A 12,862-nucleotide genomic window follows, 5' to 3' on the forward strand; every position below is an offset into this window, starting at 1 on the left:
TGATTCAGATGTAGGGTCGGGGCAGCTAGGTGGCATAGTGGATAAAGCACCGGCCTTGGAGTCAGGAGTACCTGGGTTCAAATCCGGTCTCAGACACTTAATAATTACCTAGCTGTGTGGCCTTGGGCAAGCCACTTAACCCCATTTGCCTTGCAAAAACCTAAAAAAAAAAAAAAAAAAAAAAAAGATGCAGGGTTGTGTTTTTTTTCCCCTTCTCCCAACACAGACCTACAATCTTATCTCTTTACTTTTTTTCATCTTCGGCTAATGAACACAAATGGCCAAAGTTTTTCAATTTTAATGACTAGAATTTTCAATCTTGATGTTCACTGTATTATCTAGAAACCAAGTCACCAATACACCATATGCTTTCAATTATGAAAAAAAACAATGTGAAGATTTGATTTAGACCCTGCCTCTCTCACCTGTTAGCTAAACAACTTTGGAAAAAGCATGTCACCCCTCTAGGCTTCTGTTATCTCATGTATAAAATTAGGTTAGACTGGATAATCAAAAATCCCTTTGAGTTTTTAGTCTATAGTATTGAAAACAATAGATTTAATGCAATTGGCAAAATGACACTTGATTTTCTTTTATGATATTACCTAAAGGATGGTAAAAGCTAAGAAAATGCTTTATTTATTATCAAGTCTGAGATCATTGATCTGGAGTTGAAAAGAATCTTAAGAGTCCATGGTGTCCATTTCCCTTACTTTATAGGTGACGAAACTGAGGCCCAGAAGTTAAGGGACTTGCCCAAGGACACAAAAGTTAATAAGCAGTAGCATATGAACTCAGGTCCTCTATTTGTTCCCCTTCACAAAAATCACACACACACACACTCACTCATTCTCTCTCTCTCTCTCTCTCTCTCTCTCTCTCTCTCTCTCTCTCTCTCTCTCTCACACACATCCACACACAAACACACTCACTCATTCTCTCTCTCTCTCTCTCTCTCACACACACACACACCCACACACACACACACACACAGTTTCAGACTATCCTTACTATCCATCATGTTTAGAGTGAAATATTGATTTGTGAAGCGAGTATTCCTGCCCCATAGAGCTATATATCTTATCAAATTGTACTTAAAACTACTGAATATGGAAAACTGCTGAAAGTGATCTTAGGAAACAACTAATCTAGCTCCCCTCATTACTAGGTGAAATGATTTTCTAAAAGTCATATGGGTCAAGAGAAGCAGGACTGAATTAAGAAGACAAGCTCAATGATCGTGGCTCTCCTTAAAATGACATCCTTCTTCAGCAGTGAATGAAGCAAAAGCAAAAAAAATCTTCAAAGCCAAGGATATTCATTACCTCCCTTACAAAAACTTCCTCATTTTGCAGACAAGACCTTACCTGCAACTGAGTTAGGTCGTGGCATGATTAGGGAACTGGAGTTCTGTGTGTAAGGAACCGGACCATCTCCAACAGATACTTCTGTTTTGGGCAGACTCTCTGTTGATCCAGTTGTCTCCTCTTCTGCCACCGGGGAACAATTATCTGCCCTCCGATCATGAAGAATTCCTTGCTGGACTCCAATTCTTAAACTTCCATCTTTACTCCATTCCAAACTGGAGCCACTCCGGTCATCATTCTCAGATGAACTCGTAATTGTGGCTAAACAAGAAAGACCAAAATACTTAGAAGGAGGCATAACATATTTGTGGCTGTTTTGAGATTTAAACATAGACTGAACTTTTCACTATCAACAGAAAGCTTTCTGGTGCAAACAGATTTTATCAAAGGAGATTTCACACAATGTGTTTTGTTAAGTTAAAAGAATGCTACTTATCAGGGGAAAATAAAGTAATAAATCACTCCATGGGGAAGGAAAAAAGTCAGATAAGAAGATAAAGAAAAGAAGCTATCTGAGAGATACTATAGATCTATGCAATTAGGATATGATAATGTATCCTTTTTCTTTGTAATGAGGTATAAACTGTTTTCAAAGGATAATCATAAAATTCCTCTGAAGTAGGAAATTTTCTTCCCAAACTAATTTCCGGTGGTGGTGGGTTGGTTGATTTAGTGGTTTTGGTTTTATTCATGTTTGCTTATTGATGTTTTTTGTAGGGAAGGGGCAAGAAGGGAAAGATAAATAGGATAAAATGAATCACCAACATGCAAAAACAATAAAAGCAAAGAATCAAATAGATAATTTGATTGCCCAAATAAACTTTACAAAATCTTTTAGGAAGAACTCTCTATAGCAGGCTGAGACTTTTTCATGAATTAGGAAAAAGTATTCATGTAATGAATGGATAAGGTTGACTGGGTGAAATACAAAGTATGTGATGAATTTAAAACCATAGGAAACTCTACTATTTTTATTAAAACTTGAATGTTAAAACTTTTTTTCAATTCCATTTTTTCATATCAGGATAGTAGAATAATAAGGAAGTGGTTAAAGAAGACGGGAAATATCCATGTGCTGGAGCTTCTAACACTACCATTGACTCAAAACTTTCTGGACAATGCTCCTTTGTAAGTGAAGGTTAACATAAAGTTATCAGACCATGCATTGCTGTGCCACAGCATGTAAAATACCTATCAATTATTCTCTAGCAGTTTCTAACACACTAAAGTTTTCTGATACGTTTTACATTTCAAGTGTCTGTAAAGTAAGGACTGTACCCACCACTTTCCATGTATCTCAAATTCTACCTAGTGAAGTCCTTAGCAGGAAGGTGTGAATAAACATGAACCCAATATAGCAGGACAGAATTATTTTGTACACTATATTTTTAACGTTAAAACTGATGCAAATAAAGAAAATGGCGTATAAGTCCTTTGATTATCTAAAAAACAGGGAGATTTTAACTTCATTTACATAACATTTTAGGCAGCTGAATACAGTGCCAGATCCAGGTCAGTAAGACTTGGGGGCAAAACCAACCTCAGATGATTACTAGGTGTGTGACCCTAAGCAAATCATTTAATCCTGCTTGCCTCAATTTCTTTATCTGTAAATAAGCTAATGAAAGAAATGGTAACGCATTCCAAGTATCTTTTCTAGAGACTGAAAAATGACAAAGTTACAACACAAAACTATAAAGTTTAAAATGAAATAGGATACTTCTCCCTCTACCATGTTTCACACTGTACTTACAAACCTTACTAGCATTTGTTTTCTAATTATTTACCATTTGTTAGTTTTGACTTCTTGCTTAAACTATGATAATATGTAATAATGTGATGATAAATGATGGTGATGATAATGGCAATAATAATTGTTCAGTCGTGTCTGATTCTTCATGAAGGTTTAGCCATTTGTACAAGGTCATGGAAATTGGTTTTAGGTCATGGAGAATCTATCCAATGTAATACAACTAACTCTTACTGGTTAATGACTGGTCAATTGTTATTAATTCAATTCTTAATTTCATTGACATATCTAAACTTATGTAAGGGTTACCAAAGGTTGAGCTTTTAATAATGATTCTATTTTAATAAAGTCTCCTGACCTTCACTGTTTTTGTAAGAATTTTTTTAGTGAACCATTGACCTATATAACATATAGAATTGGAAGGAATACGCTCTATAAACCATAAAGCATAATATTAATAAATTTTTATTATTATTATTTATTATTATTTTATTATTACTTACATTGTGAGGTAATAAATATCAAAACACATGACAATTTTAGTACTTTAAACTATCAGTATTTTTATTATTATTATAACTGTTTTTATTTTTCCTCAATTACATGTACAAACAATTTAGCATTCTTTTTAAAAAATATTTGAGTCCCAGACTCTCTCCCTCCCTTACACCCCTCTCCCCATCAGTATTTAAAAAAAAAAAGTTAGACTTAGGAACTCCTATGCTATCTCAAATGAGAATATATATATAAGATGTTTTAGAAACCTTAAAGGACTACATAAATTATTATTGTTGTTATGCTAATGGTGATATTTAAAATTTACAAGTTGGGTGCTTGGAGCTAGAGGGGATATTTTTCCCAATGATGCTGAGGCATCTGAGGTCAGCCCAAAGAAGGATATTTAATCAATAACAAAGCTTAAAATAGTACCATACTAAAATACTACAAAACATACCACAGAATAATGTTTTTCTATGAAAACTTATCCTGATTTCTAACTTGGGGTTCTAGAAGCCCCATCAATTCCTTCCACTTCCCGTACTATCTACAGCAGGAAAAATTCTCCAGAACTTTCTCCAAAATGAAGGAAGGAAAATTGGGCTAGGGGGTCTTATATTCTAAGAAAAGTTCCTAGGAAAGGTCAGAGATATGGAAAATGAATGTCAGGAGATGGGTAGAAGAAGCAGGAGCAGCCTACATTTTGTCCATGCATAAGAATCCAGGAAAATGAGGAAAAGAGGGATAGGAAAAGTAGGAGAGAATGTTCACCTGATTCTACTAAAGCCAATAAGGGAGTGGTTCAAGAACTGGTTGTGACAAGAAAGTTATGTTGTAGTTATGAGATGAATCTTTAGAGGGGACAGCCATTTATGAGGTTTTAGTATTTCTAAATTAGATGTCAGTAAATTTCTGTGTTGGGATTCTCAAAGATGGTTAAGAACATAAGAATCTCATCATCCCCTTCATCCTAATATTAAAGAGGTCCAAATGAAACATATCCTAACTATAATGTTCAATATTAACCGAGATCTGAGACAGGATGAACAGAGTTGGGCAGGGAAGAAAAGAAGTTTCATAGTTATTTGCCCTTCCCAGAGGAGATGAACCACTGAGATTACCCTCACTTCACAACTGTTGCTCCTTTACCAAATTATGCCACATCCAACTTGCCTGGCTTGAAGATTGGTCAATATACTCTCCAATTCAGGCAATGAATAAGCAGAAATACATAAAACTACTTGGATTTGATAAAATTCAAATGTCTAAAGTTTTCCTACGCAGCCTAAAAAATATATCAAAACAAGAGAGGTTTGTGGCAACGTTGTTGGGGGCTATACTGCTGCTGGTACTTGTGAACAATTGTCCAAAAGAGCTATGCACTTATTTCAAATAAAGACTCAAATTTGAAATAAAAAAGTACTAGGGGGAAAAAAATTAAGTAGAATACCATGTTACCATAATCCCAGACAAACAAAGCTTTTGTGATTACAAGAGAACTTGAAGCTTAAACCACTGGCTGCTCTCTGAAGATCAGATGTCATTTCAGTGGAATGTAAGCTGCCTGAGGGCAAATTGCTTTGTTTTTGTTATCAATAGAACGCCTTACATTTCTAAAACCACCTAAAAAAATCTCAAATTTCTCTCTAAATCAAGAAAGGAAAGTAGAATGTAACAAATATACATGTAAATAATAAATATATATATATGTGTGTGTGTGTGTGTGTGTGTGTGTGTATACAGATATATATATATATATATATGTATGTATGCATGTATGTGTATGCATATAGCTAAATATGACATTATCATCCAGACCTGGTTCTCAAATACATTGTTTTAGAAAGAATTTCCTTCAGAGGATAGACTGATTGATTTCAATGGAAGAAAATATTCATATGATGAAATTCTCTATATTACTAATAATTAGAGAAATACAAATTTAAACAACTCTGAGGTGCCACCTCACATCCATCAGATTGACAAAGAAGAGGAAAAAAATAAAATGACAAATGAGAAAAAAAAGAAAATTACAAAGGCTATGGAAAAATAGGTACATTAATGTATTGTTAACAGAACAGAGCTGGTCTAGTCATTTTGGAAGAAAAATTGAACATATCCTTTAACCCAGAGAAATACCACAAATGTCTACCTGTCTAAACCCCATAGATAGAAGAAAAATGAAAAGAACCTAAATATATAAAAAAATTTATAGCAGCTCTTTCTGTGGTGACAAAGAATTAGAAATTGAAGGGACGACCATCAATTGGGAATTACTGAACTGAACAAGTTGCAGCATATGAAGGTGATGGAATACTGTTGCGCTACTAAAAAAAAATTGATGAGGATAATAGCTTCAGAGAAACCTAGGAAGACTTATATGAAGTGACAGAGTGAAGTTAGCAGAACCAGGAGAACAATTTATATAATAACAATACTGTAAAGACAAATAACTTTGAAAGACTTAGGAACCTTGATCAATACAGTAACAACCAAAGTTCTAGAGGACTAAGGATGAAAGGTGTTGCCTGGCTCCAGATAGAGAAGGAACTCAGTAAAAATTGAGACTTGGGGAGGTGGGGGGAATATCATGGCTGAATTTGTTTTACTTGGCTATACATGTTGTAACAGGCATTTTTTTTTCTTGCTTCTTCAATTGGAGTAGAAGGCAATAATAATCTGAAGATGTTCACACTCTTGTTTCCCCTCAACCAAATTTCTCACCAGCCCACTACATTTAAGAATATAACATTATATATATATATATTACTCAATAATGAATAATAGTATGTTTAGTGTTATTCACAAGTTACATTTATTTATCTCGACTCCCCTTGAAGGTTAGATCTGTCTTACATTTCCTCTTAGTCCAACATAGTTTAGTTACGTACACAGCAAGAATGCCATAAAGAATTAGAAGGGTCTTTAAAGGTCTTCCAATTAACCCTCTCATTTTACAAATAGCTGTAACTGGATTTAAAATCATTTGCTCCAAGTCACACAGGCAAAAAAGTAAACGGGGCGGGGGGGGGGGGGGTATCTTCAGCTCAGCAGATAATGTGTAAAGATTAGAAAACATCCAAGAGGAAAGATAAAAAAAAGTCTAAGCAATGGGATGTAACAATAATATCCTCTTGAATATAACAGAAGGTATCCTTGCCTGGTTTTCACTTTTTACATGAAAAATAGTTCACACTGACATACTAAATACTTTGAATTCTTATAGGAGGGATAAGAGGAAAAAACTCCACACTGCCATGTGTTCAATCATCCAAAAATGCCCTGCTCTTCCCCTCTCCCCTTATTCTTGCCCCTTTCCCATCTCCTCAATAAAGAACTAGATTGTTATTTCACCTCAAACTTCAGCTTCCAATTCTGCCTCTCCCTCTAGTCCTATAAAAGGTTCCACACAGACCCTTTCACTAGATCACACACCACCTACACACACACACACACACACACACACAAACAGAGCAATGATCAAAATTACCCCTGACTGCAGAGGAGTTAAGTTTTTTTTTTTTTAAAGAAATTTTCTTCTCCCTTTTTAATTGCCCAGGGAAACAGCAAGGCATTTTTGGCTAGCTAGTCTTATTTCACACTTGGCCATTTCCCATGCACCATTCTAACCCCCTACCTTCCCTTCCCCTCCCCTCCCCTCCAGGCAATTTCGAAGGGAAGCCTGTACTTCAAATTGTGATAGGTTGTGGCACCAGATCTTCCACTAGGCACAAGCCTATTGCACAATCTATGCCTTGCTAGAACTTGTAGCAAGCCTAGGAATGGGCATGATGAATCAATACAGCATTCATCAAGTCAGTTTTATTTTGGAAACAATTTTTTAAAATGGTGTGGATTCTCTTATACTTATTCCCCAACTACAAAATTGGGTCTGTTCATCCACACCATGCACCCCTCCCCATCCAATGTTTGAGGCTAACCACAAATTCTATGGATTAAAAAAAATCAAGTTGCTTAACAACAAGCAATTCAGCAATGATTGAGGTACCCAAGTAAAATGCTTGACAATATAGTTTCTGACCTATTCAAAAGATTCAGGGGTCTTTTGAGAAAAGTACTGGGCAGAAACAAAAGGCATAAATATTAATTGATATTATTATGACTTATTGTTATTGCCATTATTATCAACCTGCAATGTCCAAGTTCTTTCACAGACAACAACAGTCACGACTGAATGTAAAACAAGTCTCACAACTGACACAGGACAAAACACCTTCTGATCTTTTCACAAGCCAGTATCTTCTGTAAGCACAACACCCCCATAATTGGCTATGTAGGTCATCAAATGCAGCTGCTGCTCTTTGTGGTTCAATAAATCACCTACATAACTGGTTAAAATTCTTAAATCTCCTTCCATACATAACAAATGGGTGAAAAAGGAAAATCAATCTTCCTATAATTAAAAATTATTGTAAAAATTACAAAGCTAAAATGGTATAGTGAAAACAAAATTGATTTTCGTATACTGAAAAGCATCATTATGATCTCAATTTTAAAAGAAACTGAATTTGGTAGAAGGCATGGAAACCCCACACATCACCATTGATCTATCTAGCTATCTTTCTTAGATCTGTCTTCATTATGTTAATGTGCAAAATGAATATCAAAAAAAAAAACTCCAAATGGAATAAAGCTCATATAATCGTTCTTCTACCTCCACACCTGTACTTTACACCTCTCAATAAGTAAAAGCTTGAAAAACCAGCAGAAGAGGGCCAAAGTTACTTTGAGAATATCCCTTTCACCTTATATACACAAAATAAACTCTATCCAAGAGAAGAATCAAGAGAAAAATACACTGTAAATTATTGATCTTAATACCCAAAGAAAATGAGAAGGAAAAAAGAAAGCATCCCAATTCTGGCTGGCCTCAGCAGGACAAGAACATCTACATCTTCCACTAAAACATTATCCACTTTTGTAGAAAACATCAAGAACCATAACACCATCAAAAATTAAGAATTCCCTTCCAACTTAAAGATGGGGAAAGAAAGCAGGTAAATGGAGGCACTCACAGCAAAATAAAAAGGAAAGTCAGCCAAGTTCTGAATTACCCTTTACAGGCTCTGAGCACCTTCAGGCGGATGGTGACATTGTCTTCTGTAAAGCTGGTGCTTAGAATCCCAGCTTGGTTGCACAAAACACCCAACTCACACAGGCTGACACACCTGTTCTATGTTGACATTGACCTTCCCAAGCTGGAAAAAGGTAGTTACCTCCCACTGAGATCTGAGATGCACCTGACTCCTTTCTCCTCCTCCTTTCACTGAAGCTTTCATAACTACATTAAGCCATTTCCTAGAAGGGATTCTCAGGAAAAGACAAACTATGACAAATCTCCATCCCTGATTGTAACCCTGTTCAAATCTAGACTATTTCTCATTTGTCTTTCCCACTGAAATGGGTATTTTTGAAATGGAAACCTTTATTTTATCTAGCTAGAACAGTGTACTAGGTTTTGTTGGATCTTATACCCTTAACTACTCATATCTATTTTCTGCCTTGGTTGGGAAATAACCTTCTTCTTCAAGTTATAAGTTTTTTTTGGTTTTGTGCTTCTTTTAATTCTCTAACTGGAATTCAAGACTATGAAAATAAATATTTTCAACATTACTCTTTTAAAAGCAAAATTCCATTTTCTTAGAGTCATATACATTTTTTTAGGTTTTTTGCAAGGCAAATGGGGTTAAGTGGCTTGCCCAAGGCCACACAGCTAGGTAATTATTAAGTGTTTGAGACCGGATTTGAACCCAGGTATTCCTGACTCCAGGGCCGGTGCTTTATCCACTGCGCCACCTAGCTGCCCCATATACATTTTATATATACATTTCTGCTTGTCTATGTCATGGGGATGTTCTACATCAAAGACATATAAAACAGATCACTGATGTTCTCCAGATGTTCCTATGAGTAGGAAAACACTGTACTGAATACACAACACAGGATTCATGGATATTCAAGAGACTGGTTTTGTCATCTACACTTTAAAAACAAAATGGAAACATATACACATCCCCGTTTTGTAGTAATATTCAGATTTGTTCTGGAACTTGTGTAATATTTTAAAAAATGTATTTCATGCTTTCTATTTAATTTTTCCCCAATTACATGTGGAAATAATTTTTTAACAGCTGATTTTTTTAAATTTTCAATTCCAAATTATCTGTCTGTCCCCTGTCTCCTCACTGAGAAGCAAGCATTTTGATGTAGGTCAGACATGCAAAGCAGATTTCATATTAGTCATTTTGTGAAACAGAAAAGAAGGGAGGGGAGGAGGGAAAGAGAGAAAGAAAGAAAACGGAAAAAGGAAAAAAGAGAGGAAGAAAGAAAAAGCAAAAAGGAAGGAAGGGAAGGAGGGAAAGATGATGGAAATAAGGAGGAAGAGAAAGGGGATAAAATAAGAAAGTTTTTTTAAAAATTCATTACTACCTGAATTCAGACTACATCAGTTCTTTCCCTAGAAATGGACAACATTTTTCATCATAAGTTCTTCAGAACTGTCTTGGATCATAATATTGTTGGGAACAGCTTGATCAATTGATCAACATACAATATCACTGTTACTATGTAAAATATTCTTCTGGCTTTGTGTAGCATTTTCAATGATACTTGGGAGCTACTTGTTAGCACAGAATCCCTTGCTCATAAAACACAATATTACTCACATAAAACCATAGGCAAAATTAATCAGTTAACACCACAATCTCAGAAGAAACAGGTAGAGTTCATGCAGAGATCAAAATGGAACTACACAAGATGATTGTATAGAAGTTAATGAATAGAGAGATCAAATGTTGGATGGTACCTATCAAACTATTACCAGAACCCAATGAATCCATGTGTTGGATAATTGCTTTATGAAGGATTTACAGAAAGATATGGACAAGAATCACAAAACTCAAAGAAGGAATTTCAATCTGTACCATTAAACAGGGTACACACAAAAATACATGCATCATCAAAGTATTTGTGTAGACTTATTTTCATTCAGAATCTATAAAATATGCACATTTTACATGATCCTGATTTGTGAAATGATAAAAAAAATACTCAAAGGAATATCTTATTTTGAAGAACAAGTAAATTTCTTTTGAAACTATTTAAATAGCTATCATAAAATATTCAGCAGGGTATCACATTTCAAGGCTTTAATACAGTTTGCTTTAAAACATCAGGCCCTCATTTTGGGTAATGCCAATAATTTTGGATATCAAAACAGTTAAAGGGTGTAAAAAGTATACAATAAGCATTCATTTAATCTTACCAGCTTAGTATCTATTCATGACAAAATTATTGCATTTCTAAAAATATTTAATTCAGAAGAACTGGGGCCTTCTGAAATATGATAAACTAGGATTCCCCCTGGTTAAAATAATACAGTGGGATGGGTTTAGGAAGGGTGGGGGAGGGAGGGGTAAAGAGTTCTAAAATTGAAGTCTTCCCATACTGAAAGAATGGCAGTTTTCCAGGAAAGCATTTCACTGGCCCCAAGCCCAGGTTTTCTCTTAGTGAGCTTGCTCCTAAGACAAAAGTCTGTTCTACCTTCATTAAGTCAAACTCAGTGGAAGATCAGAGTCTGGCTACTGTATTTAAAGTTTCAAGAGTAGTCTAGTACAGCAGCACTTATTCTAGGAGTTTTCTGGCCCAGAATAATTTAGGTGAAATAGAAACACAATGAATATCATTTTAAATTGTAAGATAGAACATGCACTTTTCAAGAGTGGGTTGATATTGTGTAAAATTCCCCCCAAATGTGATCCTCAAGAACCTATTTATAATGTAAGCTGAATACTACTTTGCATGTGAATGGAGCCATAAATGATAATTCCCACTGAAAACTAAATGTTATCAACCAGGTAGTTTCATGAGTACTAATCCACCTAAACACTACCATTTTCTTTCTTCTCTTTCTTTCTCTTCCCACTTCCTCATTCTGATATCTCTGTTCTACCAGTTAATAAGATATAAAATTAGGTAGAATAGGAAATTATCTCCACTTTATTCTTCTGGCTCCATCCCCATTTACTAACTATAGGTATATGGTTTACAATATAGGTTAGTCCTGGTTTATTAAGTTTAGTTCTATAATAGACCTTAATCAGTCCATATTATAAAATGCTTTCATCTTCCCAAAACAGAAGGTTAAAAAATATTTTAAGTTCTTTTTGACAAGATTACTTACTGCTCCAAGGAACATGATAAAAGGGAAAAGGACATTGGACTTCCTTTTGTTTCAAAAGACCTAGGTTCTAAAAGCTGTGGTATTGATTGAGAAGAAATATTATTGTGCTATAAGAAATGTCAACCAAAATGATGTCAGGAAAAAACCTGGAAAAACTTAGATGAACTGATGCAATGAGCAGAATCAGGAGAACATTGTATATGATAATAGCAATACTGTAGAATGAAAAATTGTGAATGGTTTAGCTATTCTCAACAATACAATGATCCAAGTCAATCCCAAAGAACTCATGATGAAGCAAGCTGAAGAACTGATATTATCTGAATACACTGTTTTTCTTTTCTCTTTCTTTCATTCTTTTTTTGAGTCTTCTTAAACAAAATGACTGATATAGAAATATTTTACATGATTTTACATGAATAACATTATCAAATTGTTCCGGGGAGGAAGAGAAAAAGAAAAGACAGAAATTGGAACTCAAAAAATAAAAAAATCAAAATCAAAAAATTATTTAACATAATGGGGGAATAAAATATTTTTAATTTTTAAAAAAAGTTTTAAAACAAAGAAACTAGTCTTAGCTCTTCCACTTAACTAGTTGTATGACACTGAGTAATTTAATTTCTCCAGTCTAAATTTACTCTATGGAATGAGGTGATGAGACTAATAAATTTGTGGTTCTCAAAATGTGATCCCCAAACCACTGGGGAGCCCCCAAGAACTTTTAAGGGATCCATGAGGTCAAAGCTATTTTATAACAGCTTTAGGTGCTTTGATTTCTAATAATGTAAATACATATAAAAAATTCAAATAAACATTGAGAGGATCATCAGTCTTTTTTAAGAGTGTAAAAGGATCCTGAAACTCAATGAGAATAAACTATTAGAAAGTTTCTAATATTCTTCCCAACTCTAAAACTATCTCAATTTTTCTGAGTTCTTAATACTACCTCTGCTCCCGGGAGTGGGTAGAAATCATCTTAACTTTTCATCCTTGGCTACATTAAAAAGGCACACAGCCCAAAGAAAAGGAAAAAAGCAAGTG

General features: G+C 34.7%; 1 protein-coding gene across 7 annotated transcripts in view; it reads right to left on the reverse strand.

Moving 5' to 3' along the window:
* The window catches only part of TANC1 (tetratricopeptide repeat, ankyrin repeat and coiled-coil containing 1), a 261,532-nt gene that overhangs the window by 77,244 nt on the left and 171,426 nt on the right, over positions 1 to 12,862 (reverse strand). For all 7 annotated transcript variants that reach the window (XM_074215910.1, XM_074215909.1, XM_074215916.1 and 4 more), the window contains one exon: positions 1,368 to 1,628. In XM_074215910.1, coding sequence (XP_074072011.1) covers positions 1,368 to 1,628 — 261 coding nt within the window. The remainder of the gene's footprint in view (positions 1 to 1,367; positions 1,629 to 12,862) is intronic.

This window comes from Macrotis lagotis, chromosome 1 (assembly GCF_037893015.1).
Source record: "Macrotis lagotis isolate mMagLag1 chromosome 1, bilby.v1.9.chrom.fasta, whole genome shotgun sequence".
NCBI classification, from domain to species: domain Eukaryota; kingdom Metazoa; phylum Chordata; class Mammalia; order Peramelemorphia; family Peramelidae; genus Macrotis; species Macrotis lagotis.